This window comes from Erythrolamprus reginae, chromosome Z (assembly GCF_031021105.1).
Source record: "Erythrolamprus reginae isolate rEryReg1 chromosome Z, rEryReg1.hap1, whole genome shotgun sequence".
Lineage (NCBI taxonomy): Eukaryota > Metazoa > Chordata > Lepidosauria > Squamata > Dipsadidae > Erythrolamprus > Erythrolamprus reginae.
Genome location: NC_091963.1, coordinates 123,398,125 through 123,416,906, shown reverse-complemented (window position 1 = coordinate 123,416,906; position 18,782 = coordinate 123,398,125). Strand labels below are relative to the sequence as shown.

The window sequence follows — 18,782 nt, the reverse complement described above, 5'->3', positions numbered from 1 at the left end:
AGACAAAGCAGAGCTATTTAACCCATTCTTTGCATCAGTCTTCACACAAAAAGAAGCTACAAACCAACAAACCAGAATGCAACTGCAAAAAACAGAATCGGATCAAAACTCAACATAAGCAAAAATACTAAGAGATTACCTGTCAGAACTTAAGAAATACAAATCACCAGGACCAGATGGACTACACCCTTGATTTCTAAAGGAACTAGCAGACATCATTTCAGAACCACTGTACTGCACTTTCCAAAAATCCTGGAACACAGAAGAACTACCTGAAAACTGGAAATGAACTGATACAAAACCATCTACAAAAAAGGCAAAAAACCAGACCCAGGTAACTACAGATTAATCAGCTTAACACCAATACTTGGGAAAATACTAGAAAAAATAATCAAGAATCCCTTAGAAACAAACAAGGTAATAACCAATAGTCAACATGGGTTTGTCAAGAATAAATCATGTCTCATTTCATTTTTCAACACTGTGACCAAATCAACAGACCACTGAAATGCACTGGATATAGTATACCTGGACTTCAGTAAAGCATTTGACAAAGTGGACCACAATCTACTACTCTGCAAGCTTTAAAAAAGTGGAATAGACAGCTAAACAGCCAAATTAATTAACAACTGGCTAACCAACCTTACCCAATGAGTAGTCTTCAATGGGTCCAAGTCCATATGAAAAGAAGTAAACATCAGGGTACCAGAAGGTTCAGTCCAAGGCCCAGTAGTCTTTAATATATTCATTAATGACCTAGATGAGGGAATAGAAGGAGAATTAATCAAATTTGCAGATGACACCAAGCTGGCAGGAGTAGCCAATACCCCAGAGGACAGGCTCAGGATCCAAATAAATCTTGACAGACAAATAAAATGAAGTTCAATGTAGGGAAAAGTAAAATCCTACACCTAAGTAAGAAAAACCAAAGACATACAAACTGGGTGAAACCATACTCAATAGCACTGACTGCGAGAGAAATCTTGGAGTCTTGGGGGACAACCAACTAAATATGAGCCAGCAATGTGCAGTGGTGGCCAAAAAGGCCAATACAATCCTAAATTGCATTAACAGAGGGATACATTCTAGGACTAGGGAGTTACTAATACCACTGTAGACCCTACCCTAGTCAGACCACACCTAGAGTTCTGCATTTAGTTTTGGTCATCATACTACAAAAAAACCATGGAAACTGTAGAGTACGTGAAGAGCGCAACCAGGATGATTGAACTAGAAAAAAAATATATGAAGGACAATAAGAGCACTGGAAACAAAATATATGAAGAAAGATTGCAGGAATTGGGCATGGATAATCTAACAAAGAGAAGGACCAGTGGAGACATGATAGCAGTCTAAAAATACTTGAGGGTTAGGCTGTTTCCCAAAGTACCAGAAGGCCAGACAAGGAACAACAGATGGAAGCTGACCAAAGAGAGATTCAACCTGGAAATAAGGAGGAACTTTGGTGAGAGCAATCAACCAGTGGAACAGCTTGCCTGTGGAGGTTGTGAATGCTCCAACAATTGAAACTTTCCAGTGGAGATTAGACTGCTTTTTTCTGGGGTGTTATAGGGTGTCCTGCTCAAGCAGTGGTTTGGAGTAGATGACCTACAGGGCCCTTTCCAACTCTAATAATAAATAAAAATAAAATAAACCATAACTGGCTTTCTATGGACTTCTCCCACTGTTGTTCATATCCTTAGGCAAGCCAAGCCAGTGGTTATCAACAGAATAAGAGATATGGATTTTCAACTAGAATGTAACAGGTTATCTCTCCACATCAAAAATCAGATTAAATGGAGTGTGTGACTTTTCCTAAGAAGAAAAAGAAAAGGGAGATGTAAGTATCCTCCTATGAGCACTCCTGCAGGGCAGGTATGAACAAACCCAATAGCTGAGCAAATGTGTACATGTGGCAGTGGGAAAGTTAAAGATATCTCAGATGTTCTATTGCACTGCATGTTCAACAGGAACATCAGGTCAACATATATTCTCCTTTTATTAGAAATATTTTTAGGGAGATCAGATAATTTCTACATGAACCATCTTCTTCAGGATTCAAATCCAGCCACCACTCATGCAGTAGCAAATTTTTGTGCTGCTACAATGATAATAAGGGAAAAAACACTTAAAAAATTAAAAATCCTTATTTATACTACTACTACTTTGCTTAGTTCCTTTGCAATAGTTTTTACAGAATGTATTGCTTTTAATATTTAACTTTTATGCTGATCTGTGACTGTAATAAAGATTGTTGCTGTACGTTTGAGAAATGAATTATTTTAGCAAATCTGAAAGGAAATAATAGGGTTGTATATCTAAAAAATTATATTCATTATGGCAGATATGTCTGGGTGGAAGTTAGTCTACAGGGGACTAAAACTTTGTTTTATATCCTCTGAAATGTGTTCGGAAACTTCAGATCGTGCAAAATGTGGGGCTATTGTCAGGCTTCGAGATTCACCCACGTCTCAGCAACACTCCACGGCCTGCACTGGCTGCCGATCAGTTTCCCATCAAAATTCAAAGTGTTGGTAATGACCTATAAAGCCCTACATGGCATTGGGCCAGAATACCTTTGGGACCCTTTTCTGCCATATGAATTCCAGTGCCTGATAAGGTCCCACAGAGTCGGCCTGCTCCGGGTCCCGTCGACTAAGCAATGTTGTCTGGCGGGACCCAGGGGAAGAGCCTTGTCTGTGGCAGCCCTGGCCCTCTGTAATCAACTCCCCCCAGAGATTAGCACCATCCTTGCCTTTCGTAAGCTACTCAAAACCCACCTATGTCACCAGGCATGGGATAACTGAGTTGCCCCTAGGCTATGCTATGCTAAGGCTATGGTAGAAGTGTGTACGGTCTGTTTGAGTGTATGGTTTTTAAATAATGGGTTTTAATGTGTTTTAATATATTGGATTTATGACATGGTATTTTTGTTGTGAGTCGTCCGAGTCCTCGGAGAGGCGCAGCATACAAATATAATAATAATAATAATAATAATAATAATAATAATAATAATAATAATAATAATAATAATAATAATAATAATAATAATAATAGAAGATAAAACAACATATTATATTTAAAAGTAGATAAACTTTTGAAATTTTATATGAAAATTGATATTTTCTGTGGGAATTATAATATAGTGGTTTCTATACAAAAAGATAAAAGTTCTGAAAAAAAATCAGAATAAATTATGAGAGGGGGGATTTCGTAGATAATTTGAACTTTCTACATTTAAATGCTTTCTATAAGCTTTTTCATCTCCACAATCTTATTCTGTAACTTTTTGGTTTGCACATTTAGCAAAAGCCTCATGCAATCTTGCTGTACTTTAATGACAGCAAGGAGACTATACTAAGGTGACCAGTGGGACGCTTTTTAATAATTTGTCCCGCGTCTCACGGTGTTTCAAACCTGTCCTGATTTTTCCAAAGATTGTGCCACCTTATTCTAGGGGCTATCTGATCAAGCCTTTCTTCTGAACCAAGGAAGGCAAAACTTGTGTGGAGGCAGCTGAGAGAGCTTTGAAAGAGAGACTGTTAAATAAACTAGGGATTATCTCTCTCTCTCTCTCTCACTCATTCACTCACTCACACATACACACAAACACACACACACACTCATGGACACCGAAAGGTTCTCTTCCCTCCAGCCCCCTTGCAAGGGTCTCCAACTTTGCAGCCGCTGCTGTTCCTTGCCTCTCCTGCCCTGGTAGTGGAGCCAGGTGGCATTTCTCTCTGCCTGACAGCTGCAACTGGCAGTGCCTGATCTGCCCCTCCCAAGACCGGCTTCCCTGCTGCAGTGCCCTTCTGCCCACCTTGTGGAGTCTGCGGTGGGGAGGTGCCAGGAAATGCTCCTCCTGTAGCCACTCCCTGTCCCCAGTGGGGGCACAGCAGCCTCTGGAGCCACAACCCCCATATGGCTCAGGAAGGAAGAGGCACAGAGAGCCCCCACTCACCATCCCTGCAGCCCCCCTGGGAGGAAGCCCATTCAGCTGCTTGGCTGGCTGTTGCACTCCAACCCGCTCCACAGAGAGAAAAAAAGAGAGAGGAAAGAAGAAAGGAAGGAAGAGAGAGAGAGAGAGAGAATGGAAGAAAGAAAGAGAGAGAAAGAAAGAAAGAAAGAGGGAGGAAGAGAGAGAAATGGAGGGAGGAAGAGAGAGAGAGAGAGAAACAGAGCAAGAGGGAGGGAAGGAGGGAGAGAGAGAAAGAAAGAAAGAAAGAGAGGTAGGTAGGTAGGTAGGAAAAGAGAGAAGAGAGAGAGAGAAAGATAGAGAGAGAGAAAGAAAGAGGAAGGGAGAGAGGTCTTGTAGTTCAACCCCCTGCTTAGGCAGGAACCCCTACACTACTTCAGACAAATGGGTATCTAACATCTTCTTTAAAACTTCCAGTGTTTGAGCATTAACAACTTCTGGTGGCAGGCTGTTCCATGGATTCATCCATTGTTCTAACTGTCAGGAATTTTATCCTTAATTCTAAGTTGCTTTTCTCCTTGTTTAGTTTCCATACATTGCTTCTTGTCTTACCCTCAGGTGCTTTGGAGAATAGCTTGACTCGTCTCAGATAATTTAGGTAACAATTTATTTATTTTTTCATAGACCAAATTTTTAATCAAGGAACCCAACACTCTCCCCCCTCTGGTCAATGGTGTCCTGCTTTACCAATGTGAAAATCTGGTCACCTTATACTATACTAGCCATTTTTTGTAGGTGATGGCAATAGCAATTATTGTAGAATAGCTATGTCATATCAAAATACAAAATATACAATACACATTAATAAGATTGCAATATAAAACTAACTAACTAACTAACTAACTGACTAGCTAGCTAGCTAACTAACTAACTAACTAACTAACTAACTAACTAACTAACTAACTAATATAGAAACACATCAGTTTAAGACATTTTTTGCTCATCTAAATTGTCAGGAGAAATGTTACTTTTATTTATTTTTATTTATTTATTTTATTAATTAGATTTCTATGCCACCCTTCTCAAGGCAACTTAGTAAAACTTCATATAGGGCTATCTAGATATGCTGCCATTTCTCAGAACAAAATAATTGGCTTACAAAAGTAACTTACCAGCTATTTTCTAGAAAAAGTTTATTTTTAATAGTTTTGATAAGGCAAACCTGATGTCCTTGTTTCTCATACTATAGATTAGAGGATTCAATAAAGGGGGGATAAAACAGTACAGTACAGTTGTAGCTAAATCATGTACGCTAGAGGATGGCTTCATATATGCAATCAATGCAGATAGAAGAAATATTGTAACAACAAACAGATGGGGTAAGCAAGTGGAGAAGGCTTTTTTTCTTCCTTCCTTTGAGGGGATTTTGAGAACGGCTTTGAAAACAAATACATAAGTAATAAGAATATAGAAAAAACAACCTATGCCCAAAATACAAATGACAATAATTAATTTGATTTCCTTTTGATTTAAGTCAATGCAGGTGAGTTTAAGTAACTGTGGGATTTCACAGAAAATCTGATTGATAGCATTGGAACAAAAAGTAGCTGAAAAGGTAAAACAAGTATTCAACAATGCATTGAGAAGGCTGCTGACCCACACAGCAATAATCATGTAAACGCTGGCTTGTTTGTTCATTATTGTTTCATAGTGTAGTGGATTGCAAATGGCAACATAGCGATCATAAGCCATGACTGTGAGGATCCAAAAATCAGAACCCATAAAAAAAGCAACAAAGAAAACTTGACAAACACATCCAAAGTAGGAAATATGTCTTGTGTTCATGAGTATATTGACTATGGATTTAGGGACAATGACAGAAATGGCACCAAGGTCTTGTATGGACAAATTCATCAGGAAGAAGTACATGGGATTGTGGAGATGATGGTCACAAAGTATTGCAGAGATGATCAGGAGATTGCCTGTCAGAATTGCTAAGTACAACACAGTGAAAACAATGAAGTAAAACATCTTCAATTCTTCTATCTTTGTGAAATCAAAAAGTATAAAATCAGATATAATGGACTGATTATCCATGGTTTACAACATGGCACGTGATGTTTCTAGAAAAAAAAATAGAAGGACAGTTACTGTATTTTGATTTTCATTCTAAAATTTTAATCATCTGATTTATCTTTTATTTAATCTGTATAGATTTACTAATTTTTATTCCTTTAAATATTCAGGAAAAGATAAAGGGAAATAATGGTGGTTCACATAATGCTAGTTTTAGTGTTATTTTCGGAAAATCTCAAAGAATTTTTCAGAATTTTCACGTCTTGTTACATGAAATATCTCCACCCTTTTGCTTTGTAACTATAATTCTCCAATCTCTATTACTTTTTTAAAAATCCCCAAACAATGGAAATAATGTGTTTCATTGGAAATCTGTAAATTATCACACTAGCAAAATCAATTTCTGAGGTGTAAATTAAGATAATTCTCTACTTATTTGCAGCTTTCTAAATACGTATTTTGTAACTTTTTTGGTTTCAAAAGGTTTCAAGCTAGGGGAATCAAGTTTCTGAGAAATATATAGTAATTTTTTAAAAAATTATTCATACCAAGCAAATACATTTTGGGAAGAACTAGAAATATTGGGACTCATTTCTTTGCTGTCCTTCAGGAACAAGTGTCTTTTTAAAAAGCTACCTGATCTTATTTCCACATAAATTTAATTTTGGAGTTATTATTAAACTTTAATAATCAAAATACTAAAATCTCAAATAGCAATTCACACCCCAATTAAAATGAGAAACAAGCTTATTTCCCTATGCTGAAACCATTTTCATACTATACCACCTATCATAGCAATAAATGAACTTGATTAAATAAAGATAAGAAGACAAAATCCTCAACGTGAATATATAATAAGAGTTTGGGCTACCCCAGATTGTTTAACCATTAATTTTCACAAGATGCTTACAAAGAATTGTTATAGCAATAAAGAAGTTTGAGTGTAAAATATATAGAAGCATAGCTCCTCATAGCGTAGTAATAATGTGGGTGGGGGGGGGGAGAGAGGTGTGTGAGTTTCATACAAAGTTCTTTAAAAGTACATTTATTTAATATATATTTTTTAAAAATAAAAAGCTTAATTAAATATGCATATTTCCCATAATCAACAGAACTGACAGACATGTTAACTCTGATACTAAATTTAAGATTTAAACTTTTAAAAAATCTCTTAGGTATTATTCCATATTTATAACTATTAACACATATACATGGAGGGAGAGTATTATAACAGAGATAAATACATTCCTCAGTATACATTTAGAATTCTAACATTCATGTTTATTTTCTGAGGAAGCCAGTAATAGTTCTATAGTTCATTCAATAAATTTACAGAAAGCTTACATATTTCTCCCACAAGCAGCATTTTATTTGTGCCTAATAGTTTTCAGTTCTCAGTACTCATCTCATTTTAAATAATGTTGCTAAAATGTCCCAGACAAGAAAAGTTAAAGAAGAATGAATTTATTAATATCTCTTGTCTCTTAGGTAATTTCTGTTCAACCAACAGGGGTTTGGGTTATTTAAATCATGTACTAAGGTTCAAAACAAGATCCTGTAAGAAAATATAACTTTTATTAATTCCCCTCGGGTCTGAAAGAACCCAAAATAAAGTTTGAGACCCTGTAAAAAATTTTCCCTGCATATCTGAAACTTGAAATTGCATGACTTTGTCTCATTTGTTCTTTGTGTTTTGTGATTTTCTCCAATTCTTTCTCATCTATTCTATTGCCTCTAGATCTGACAACCTCCATCATCATTTATTTTTCTTATCAACAATTTATTTCTTTATTTGATTTTTATAGCTGCCCATTTTAGTCAATGTGGTTGGCTTACAATTCCAAAACTATAAAAAGAAATAAATTAATAAAAAGAAATAAAAAAATTAAATGTCCAAGTTAAATATACATTACAGTATATATTTGGCCAGGATAGTTAACAGTCAATAGAAATTGTATAGTTTTAGCTGGGCAAAAAAAGTTACCAATGTTGTCCTCTGGGTCCTTTTAGACCCAGAGAATAAAAGGGTTGGTTCTAGCTACTGGAATGGTCTTTTTGAATACTTTTTTCACTAGTATACTAATTTGAACATTTCTGAACACAACGATATGAAAATTGAAATGAAAAAAATAATAATGTTTATTTGTTTATTTTGCTCAGAAAAGCCCGTCCACCCCGTTTTTGTGAAATTTTGTTCATTTTCATCTAGATTAGGCTGCAAAATCTTACTTTTTTGACCATCTTTGGCATTGAAATACTAATTTGAACATTTTGGAACACAATGATATGAAAATTGAAAGGAAAAATTAATGCTTATTTGTTTATTTTGCTCAGAAAAGGGCCTTCCCCCCACAGCTGTGTGCACTTTTTTCAATTTATAGATAGAATAGCCTGCCAAATCAGAATTTCTTTAACCATCTTTGGTGTTGGCATACTAATTTGAACATTTTGGCAGTTTCGCTCCAGGCAGTGTATCAATACTACAGTCTGTGGCCCTGTGGGGTGGCAATTTATCAGCTTCCCTTTCACTGAAAACTGTCTTGAGGTCCCAATAATCTTTAGGGATTTTCTCCTCCCCTGTAATCTTTTCCATCTCAGGGGGGGTTCTCCATCCAAGTTCTGCTAAGATAAACCCCAGTTCATCCTTTCCTTTATAGGTAACGGTGACAGCACCAGTGTGCCAGTTAATTTCTGCATTCCACTTTTGTAGCCAAGGCAGTACCAATATAACTGCATTATCGGGCAAGGGTCCCACAATAAACTGTATAGTCTCTTGGTGGGACCCCATCATCATGATAAGAGTCCCTGTCTCATGGGTGGCTGGTTTTGCCCCTGCCATCGATCCATTTAACTGGGTAAATGAAATGGGGTCCCTCAAGCCTCGTAATTTGAGGCCCAAACTCTCTGCCACCTCAGGAGACATAAGGTTCCTGGTACAGTCCGAATCCAAAAGGGCTAGCATGCTTCCCCTTGTCCCCCCCATTGGGTCCCTTAACGTGAGGGGAATCTATATCCATCTGGGAGGGACTTACCAATATGGCTTCTTCTGGCTCACTATCTGCGATGATTGGATGCACCGGAGATCCAAACTCCTCCCCTTTTGGGGGGGGTGACCTCTATGGTTTCCTCCCCCATTCGCCCGGTGTCTGTGGATTTCTTGGTCCATTGCTCCGGCTTATTTCCACCACTTGGGGTCACTCTCAGCACAGGCTTCGCCAGGCACTCTGCTGCTCAATAACCCTCCTTTGCACATCGGAAGCAAGCTGTAGTTTTGGGTTTCTCTGGAAACACTCTGGGGCCTTTTTTCAGGCCCCGTTCCCCCCCAAGGGGGAACTTTTCTCCTGTTGGCTTCTCAGGAGGTCCACCTCTACCTCTACCGCCAACTGGAACCATCTACTGAGGTTTCTCGGGGTTGCTCTGGCTCGGCAGTGCTGGTAAACCTCATCATCCAACCCATCCATAAAATACTCCATGAGGATATTCATTGGATACGAACTAACATAAGCCATCAGCTCCCTGAACTCTTGGGTATATTCAGTGACTGATATCCCTCCCTGCTTCAGGGTTTTCAGCTTGGTTCTAGCTTTTCTTTCAGCCTGAAGATCCTCAAAGCATGCTTTGAGGGTGGTCATAAACTGATCAAAATTCCTAAGGATGGGGTCCCTTCATTTGTGTAATGACACCATCCAATCCACGGCTTTCCCGTCCAACACGCGGGTCACAACTCTCACTCAGGCTGGGTCATTAGGGAACTCATCCTTGTAATCTTCCATGTATTGATTCACTTGGGCCAAGAAATATCTCAACCCTCCTGGCGTTCCATCGTATCGCTGGGTGAAGGGGGGGCAGTCAGGGCCTTGCTTCTGTGGGCTTCTCCCCCCCTTTGCTGCATACGTCTTGGGATCAGAGGACTCAGATCTCATGCCGGAGGGGGGGTTTGGGCGGCTGCTCTCCACTGCACTTCCTGCCCCGAGGGCCCGGCCATCTCATCCTCCTCCCCCTCCTCCTCACTCAGGAAGCCAGCTAAGGATTCCTGACTTTTCTTCTCCACCACTGACAGGGCTTCCTTAATCCCAGATACCAGCTCTGTCAGTAAACTCCTTTCCTGGCTAACTACCCACTTCTCCTTCTTTTGTTTCTTTCGGCGGGTCACATTAGCATCAGAATCCCCCATTACATTGCCAAGGAGATCACTTATGCCCACACGGGTTGACCATCGAGGGGCTCTTCTCACCGGCTTGTCTTCGGATTGGTCATCTCTGCTGGGATCCGGAGCTCCCTCCTTTTCAGGTATCGGAGGATGGAGGCTCTTGAGAGCAGTCTCCTCTCCGGAAGAGTATCTTTTGTTGTCGCATCGGGACATATTCGCCAGTCCCTGGTAGAATTTCTTCTCCAGGAATGACTATAAGGGCAGACTTTGCTTAATGTCAAGCAGCCAGTCAGAATTCAGACAAATAAAACTCAGAGTTCTTTTTATAAAAGTTCAAAAGTGAATTTATCAAAATCAGAACTAGAAGCATCGAAAGAAAAGCAAAATCTGAGAAAATGGTGCAATACAGAGATATATCAAACCCCTTTTCCAACTCCCCTTGGGACCGTGCCCAATCCCCAGTGTCCATGATCATCAGGTGGGACATCTTGGCCCTCATGTCACTCTTCTGGAATTTTCCTCTAACGGTCTCCTCCTGGTACCTAGGAAAACGAAACCTATCTCTTCCTGTGCACTTCCTACCTACACCCCTTCTCTCTAACCCACCCTGTAACTATTGACAACCAAGCAAAAGAATGCAACAGTCTAAGTGAAGGTTGACACTGGCCAAGCCAGGCTAAGAGTAGCCATTGGGTTATTGACCTTCAGTGAGATAAGGACTTGTCTATCCCAAACATGTGAAGACAGATTTCAGTGGACTGAGCAGATGAAATCTACTAGAATAGGACAATGGTGGTGAAGGTGGTCTCTGCAAACCATGTGGTACTCTTAGAGCACAGTAAGACATAAAAGACGCCCTGGTCAACCACTGTGTTCAGCCCATCTCCAACTGTCTCAACTCTGTCTGGAGAAAAGGACTAGTTGCAAGGTAGGCTTATGCATGGACAAAGGTTCAGAATCTCTCCAAAAAGGGATTGACCAGCAATGAGTCACCTCGAGAAGGGTGGCATAGTTAGATAGATAGATAGATAGATAGATAGATAGATAGATAGATAGATAGATAGACAGACAGACAGACAGACAAACAAACACACAAACACAAACACACACACACACACACAAACAAACACACAAACAAACAAGTCAACAAGTCAACAAGTCAACAAGTCAACAAGTCAACAAGTCAACAAGTCAACAAGTCAACAAGTCAACAAGTCAACAAGTCAACAAGTCAACAAATCAACAAATGGGTGCTTATAGCAGTTGCCATTTATGGCAGGTGTGAGCAAGCCACGTGCATAGCCAGGTCATCCTGCATGCTGGCACCACTGACCCCATGGCCCTGTCTGCAAAGCTAACAGATTGTAAAATGGTATCAGAAGTGAAGTGGCTGATGGCTAGGAGTTTATTCAAGTCCTGATGTGTCCTGGTTCCTGATGCTAGCAAATGGTCCTGGAGGGCATGGGGCCATTTGAGCATAGTGCAGCAAAAGAACGAGGCTGTGGTCAAAGCCTTCACCACCCAGGATGCTGACTGGTGAGCCTGCTGGAGTGCTGTCTCTGTATGATGGTCTTCCAGATGGAGCAGCTCCTCAGAGTCCCTGGGCATTTGAGCATTCAAGTATAGTGCCAGGATTGGACTGTCAACAGAAGGGACAGGCAGATGTTGTACCAGGGCTTCCCCTGAAGGGGAAGCATGTTAGCCATGACTCTGGCTTTGTGCATTAAACAGTGAAAAAGGCTAGGGTGGAAAAGGCAGTTTAAGGTCTAATTGTGCCCCCTCTGGTTGATCTGCCTGCAGCTGGTCATCCTCTAGGTTCTCAGGGAATCCTGTGGGGAGCAGCTTCCCTCATCATCATCATCAAACAAAGAAATCTCTTTCTGTGGAGGTGGGTGGTAAGCAGCAGATTATGGCATGAACAGAGGAAGTGCTGGCTATGGCCCTAATGCCCACCTCTAAACCCTTGAGTCCATGTCAATCCTATCCTGAACGTCTTTGGACTAGAAAGGATCAGTTTGAGAGGATGCTCAATTCTGAGCTGTGAAGTCTGGCACAGGACAAGTAGGCCCCCACACATCAGCATCCTGCAACCTAAAATCAACATTGTCAAGTGAAATAGAATCAGAGGAGTGCCCCACATCTGACAGGTACTCTCTGCAGAGTGCAGCAATTGTTGGGCAAGAATGTGGATGAAAGGGGCCTCAGGAGAGCAGTCCGCAGTTTCTGGAGGTTTGGTTCAAGGCCCAGGCTCTTACTGGAAGTATGCACCAGCTGACGGGCTCCTGATCAGGTGGCTACTGGTCTTACACTGACACTGACAAGGTCTGAGAAGTTCCGATAGGCTGCGGCAGGCTGAAAAATGGCTTGGGCAAGATAAGCATGCAGCTTTTCATCAGGAGGCCAGGCAGCTGGGAGAGGTGCTGGAAGGCTCTGGGAAATAGTTATTGGCTCTTTGTGATTAACGCTTGCCAGCCCATTTGAAGTTATTATTGGAAAGTGATGACAATGCTCAAGCCAAAAGAGAGGTTTTACCTCCTGTGTGGCCTATGACCAGCCAGCCTCTGCCCCCCACCTGACAGCTGGTATAATGGCCATCTAGATACCAGATATGGGTCTTCAGCTGGAGGTAGGAGTGGCAGTTGAGCCCTGGGCTGCCTTCAACCCAATGATGGTGTCAGGTAGCAATTGGAGAGCTTGAAAGGGGAAAGGCACTCAACAATTTTGGATGATATTGATTGATGAAAAACTCTTTGACTGTAATTCCTTTGGAAGCAAAGGCACACATCCTAGACTTAAGGACTGAGTTGAAAGAAGTGGAACCTAAGATGGAGGGCAATATTTATACAGTTTTCAGACTCAATCCTGATTGGCTAGAGGACAAAGTCGTCCTAGCCTTGGAGGTTAGCTCCATCCACTACCATCAAGTGAGTAAAATAATTGAAATGGAAATGGGCTGGTCATATAGCAAGAAGAACTGATGGTAGGTGGATCAAAGCAGTCATAAAATGGAGCTCATCTGATTTTTAAAAACATCCAAAAAAAGAGACTTAAAACAAGATGGATCAATGATATCAAGTATTGCAGGCCCAATTGGCAAAAGAAAGGACCAAGTTGGAAACATGTGGAAAAATCCTTCATCCTGCAATGGATAGATAATGGCTAAGATGATGATGATGATGATGATGATGATGATGATGATGATGATGATGATACAAAGGCTACTGCAGCATTATTACTAGTCGCTAGTCAAGATGAAATGTCCAACAGAATAGGCAATTTTATATGATTTTTTCATTTAACTATTACATTTATTTATTTATAATAATATCACAACTGATCAGATTGTGAACATTTCACTGGTATTGGCATCCTGGTATATCTATGTCTTCATTTTTATTCTGATATTTCATCCAGTCCACATAGTTCATGTCTCCACTATGGGCCCATCTTGTATTGCAATTCAGATTATTAGTTTTGCAGATTAGTAGTTTTGCAGCATTGTCATAACTGGCAGTTTTATATCATTCCCTCTTTTTTCTCTCTGTTATGTTGTATTACATTTATTAAAAAATTCCTTTGATACATGAGTTATTTGAAAAATAAAAACTTTTAACATACATGGGAAAATGAATCAATGTCCTTTGCTTGAAGTGACTGTGATATATTAATTAATTATATTATGTATAATAAAAACCTTTCACAATCTAGTGCTTTCCACAGAAAAAGAACTGAGTTCTTGAAGTTTCAGTTCCAATACTTTGAAACTGTTGCCTTTGGGATATGTGTATATCTAGAAGGCTTCAACAATAGAAAGACTTGTGAACCACTTAATTTATCCTATAATGATCATGGAAAAGGGAACATGAATGATTTCATCCTATTTGGGATTCTTCAACATATATAGTTGTTGTTCCTTGAGATTTCAATCCTTTATGGGGAAATGAACTCATAGACTTCACATTACAGACTAAACTCAATGTGTTAACTTGAAGAACTACTCTCATTAGTTTGCAGAAAGTTAGAAATAACATCTATCGGAATGGTAGATACAGCGCATCTTCCTTTGAGATCACAGAGAGGTGAGTTATATCTTCGATAACCATGAATTTATACCAATAATTGCTATAATGATTTTTCTACTTTGTTACATTTTATCCTAAAGTAAAATTTAAGAACCATTCTGCAACAGTACTGAAATGAATTGAGCACAATTCAATTTCATTAAGATATCTTGGAAGGGTTTAAAATTGAATGTTGAATGCAAACACTACTATTAATTTATAAATCTATTGCAGTCATTTAGTATTCTAGTTGGATTATAGTAGAACTATAATCAGAAAATAATTTAGTTCCCATAGTCATGTACTCTTGAAGTTCTTTTGAGTACTGAGATCAAATTTACAAAGATGTTCCATATTTTTGGAGTATAAGATGCACTTGAGTATAAGATGCATCTTAGTTTTTGGGGAGAAAAATAGGGGGGGAAATCTGCTTACCAGATATTCATCTGGCTAGCATCCTTAGTCTGGTTAGTTTCAGCACATTGTTTTATCCCCTGGTTAGGGCTTTAAAAAAGCTTTATTTGGAGAGAGTAACAATGAAAGAGCCAGTAAGAGCTGGGAACATTGTTACAACCTGGTGGGGGCTGGAAAAAAATATTTAGAGCAAGTTAGAGCAATGAAAAAAACTCTGCAAAGACGTAGAGCTTGGAAAACATTATTTGCAGACAGTAACAATGAAAGAAACTGCAAGTAAAGATCTGGGAAGATCATTAGACCTAGTTAGGGTCGGGGAAAAAAGCTTTGAAAAAAGCTGCATTCAGAGTATACGATGCACCTGAATTTTCAGCCTATTTTATGGAGGAAAAGGGTGCATATTTCATCTCTTTAAAAAGTATGGATAAAAGTTCTTGCTTTTATCCAAACTTTTTGAATAAAAGCTTTATGCTTTAATACTTTTATGCATTAAATTCTTGCTTTACTGGGAAAAAAGCATAAGTTTCATCTCATAATGAATGTGTAAGCATTATACCATATTTTTGTGTGGAATACTCTCTTGTTACATTTCTTATTTTCCTTATATTCCTTCTAGAATATTTCTTAAGTCTTTAAAATACTACAGGTATTTTGCAGATTGATTAAATAATATCTTCATCGCTTTGTGAATTATCATGATATATCTATTAGAAAAATAACCCTATACTAATCCTATCTGGTTTGATATCCCATCTCATTTATAACATGTTGATGAGTGTAATGGTAATGATTAGTATAGAAACAACATAATTACTATTTCTTTGAAACTCTTTTAATTCTTCTAATGACAAACAGATTATTTTTAAGCAGTTGACATATTTTAAACAAATTTAGCTACCTTATAGGATGTTTGCAATGCATATTTAATCATAATTCAATCCTGAATTTTTTTTAAAATGATACAACTCACTGAATTGGATAGCAGACTGCTCTAATGGTCTAATACAAACCGGGATATGATTTAGAAAATACTCTGAATACAAATTGAGTAAATGCTTGATTACTAACTTATGTGAGAAAGTTGAAAAAGTCAGATCAATAAAAATGTTATTATTCATTAGTAGAGTAAGAATAAAAATAATCAAGCTTTAAGAAATTAAAACAAATATATCTTTGGAGGTGGAAATTTATATCAAAGTCATTCTTACACATTTTTAATGGAGCATTTAAATGTAATTAAATCCAATTATTTATAAATTATATGATACATCATCAAATTGAGCCAGTGTGGCGCGGCAGGTAGAGTGCTTTACTACAGACCACTGAAGTTGACTGTAGATCTGTAGGTTAGTGGTTCAGATCTAATCACCGGCTCAATATTGACTCAGCCTTCCATCCTTCCGAGGTGGGTAAAATGAGGACCCGGATTGTGGGGACAATATGCTGGCTCTGTTAAAAAGTACTATTGCTAACATGTAAGCCTCCCTGAGTCTAAGAAGAAGGGTGGCATAAAAATCAAACAAATAAATGAAATTTGAAATCTTATACCTTATAGCTAAATCCAATTAACCACAATTTTAACCAATGTTTCCAAAAAGCTTTCATTAAAAAGGATTAATTAATATTTCACTATAATAAGAGTAACCTTGTGGAAAGATGAGCTGTAAACAAATGTAATAAATAAAGAAATTAAAGATAAATTAAGAATCATAAGGGGCTACCACACCATTAGAGTTGAGCTATTCTAGTTCCAGTGTCTTCTGATTTGTGTATGTTGAAATATTGAAAAGGGAGTATAAACAAGGAAGAACAGTTTTCTCCCACTACATCACAAATGTATTTACCTTTTTCACAATATTTAATAGTACATGAAGAAGCCAATTACCTAGAGAAAGCAATAGTTATAACTTAATTTATGCCTTGAATACTATTAGAAATCCAAACACTTTTAGACTTTAAATGATTTATCAAAGTGTGACAGTGGGCAAAAATTACAATTTACCTGTTCAAGTAATAGAAAATACTCTAATTTCAAGTTCAGGAAAGCATTTCTGGTCAAGAGCAACCATATTACCCTTGATCAGTGGTTTTCAATCTGTGGGTCAGGACCACTTTAGGGGTTGAATGGCCCTTTCACAGGGGTGGCCTAATACCATCGGAAAACACATATTTCTGATGGTCTTAGGAGCCAAGACATCACTCCTCTATCCATCTCTAGGCGGATCCACTCACATTCATATTTCCACATATGAATACTCAGTATGATGATATCATTGTGCCAACCCCATTAGATACATTCTGAACAAATACAGGTATATGTGACAGGGTGGGCACCATAATGTGCTTATGTGGAGAGCAGTTACTGTGTTGAAAGCAGCAGTATTGGAGGTAAAACAATACTTTATGAATTATAATTACTGGGTAAATGTAAAATCATGTACTGTAAATTCATCAACTACTGCAAAAAAAAATCTGTATCATGGGAACTTAATCTGGATGCTAATAAGTATTTTTATATTCAGCTGTGGTTGATGTGAATATGCCCCCTTGTGATAGTTTATTCTCTTTTACAAGTATTAGAATAACTTGATTTTGACATTGAAAAGATAAAGAAGTTTGAACATAATATAAATTATTTTTAACCTCCCAAAACTAATTTAATTCAAGTTATAATCATAATTAAATTTATATTTCAAAAAGTTTTATTTTGTTTCTTCCCAGGAACAGAAAATATCTCATGAAGCAATGAGCAATCAAACAGTCTCTGGATTTTTCCTTCTTGAATTTACAACAAATTCAGAACTTCAGATATTGCATTTTGTTATGTTCCTGATACTATATTTGGGAATAGTTATAGCAAATGTTCTTATAATCTCTGCAGTAATTTTTGACAGTCACCTACATCGCCCCATGTATTTCTTTCTGATGAACTTGGCCATACAAGACATTGGTCAAGTTTCAGTCATTATTCCCAAATCCATGATCAATTCTCTCAAGAATACTAGATACATTTCTTATTCTGGATGTGTTGCTCAGGTATTCTTCCTTGTCTTTTTCATGGGGTCTGATTTTTCTCTTCTCACAGCCATGGCATACGATCGCTATATTGCAATTTGCAAACCTTTACATTATGAGATGGTGATGAGCAGGGCAGTATGCAAGCAAATCATTGCTAGTACATGGATAAGTGGTCTTCTTTATGGATTAGTACATACTGCAGGCACATTTGCAAACTCTTTCTGCTCTAACGTTGTCAATCAATTTTTCTGTGAAATACCACCCTTGCTCACTCTCTCCTGCTCAGACTGGTATTTTCATGAAATTTTAATTATTTTATTAAGTTGTAGTTTAGCTTTAGCTTGCTTTACTTTTGTCATTCTCTCTTATACAAAGATTTTGATTATAGTGTTGAGAATTCCGTTAGTTCATGGGGGGAAAAAAGTGCTCTCAACCTGTCTTCCACACCTCATTGTATTTTCCATATTTGTGTCAACTACAATGTTTGCTTATTTGAAGCCCAACTCTGACATTGAGTCACATCTGAATTTATTATTTACTGTTATATATTCTTTAATGCCCCCTCTACTGAACCCAATAATTTATGGTCTGAGAAACAAAGAGATTGGACTGGCCTTAGTAAAACTACATAGAAACATAGAAACATAGAAGATTGACAGCAGAAAAAGACCTCATGGTCCATCTAGTCTGCCCTTATACTATTTCCTATATTTATCTCAGGATGGATATGTGTTTAAATTCACTTACTGTGGATTTACCAACCACATCTGTGGGAAGTTTGTTCCAAGCATCTACTACTCTTTCAGTAAAAAAACTCCTATGAGGTCTCAATCCTTCTTCAGAAAAGAAATAATGTCAATTTTTCTGCTTGGAGGCACTATTTATTGCCAAGTAAATGAATTCTCCATATTTCTGCCAATTCTTATTTAATGTGATAATTTGTTTTATATTTGGCTTCAGAAGCATTTAATTTGGAAACCACAAACCAATATTCAATGTGCATATTGAAAGATATTTCAGTCCTGTGTGATTGCAACAGTCCTGTGTGATTGCAATCAGGATTTAATCTTAATTTTTAACATATGTAAGCTTGGAAATATTCTGAGTGCCAGTTGATGTTGATCTTCTGCTTGTTTATCCTGTATTT

The 18,782-nt window shown here is 38.0% G+C and overlaps 2 protein-coding genes across 2 annotated transcripts; one reads left to right on the top strand and one right to left on the bottom strand.

Annotated features, from left to right (window-relative positions):
• Positions 1 to 5,098: 5,098 nt before the first annotated feature.
• On the bottom strand, positions 5,099 to 6,013 carry LOC139154047 (olfactory receptor 14A16-like). The gene has a single exon (XM_070728477.1). The coding sequence runs from the start codon at positions 6,011 to 6,013 to the stop codon at positions 5,099 to 5,101; it is 915 nt and encodes a 304-aa protein (XP_070584578.1).
• Positions 6,014 to 17,362: 11,349 nt separating this feature from the next.
• On the top strand, positions 17,363 to 18,283 carry LOC139154046 (olfactory receptor 14A16-like). Its single transcript, XM_070728476.1, has one exon. The coding sequence runs from the start codon at positions 17,363 to 17,365 to the stop codon at positions 18,281 to 18,283; it is 921 nt and encodes a 306-aa protein (XP_070584577.1).
• Positions 18,284 to 18,782: the final 499 nt, after the last annotated feature.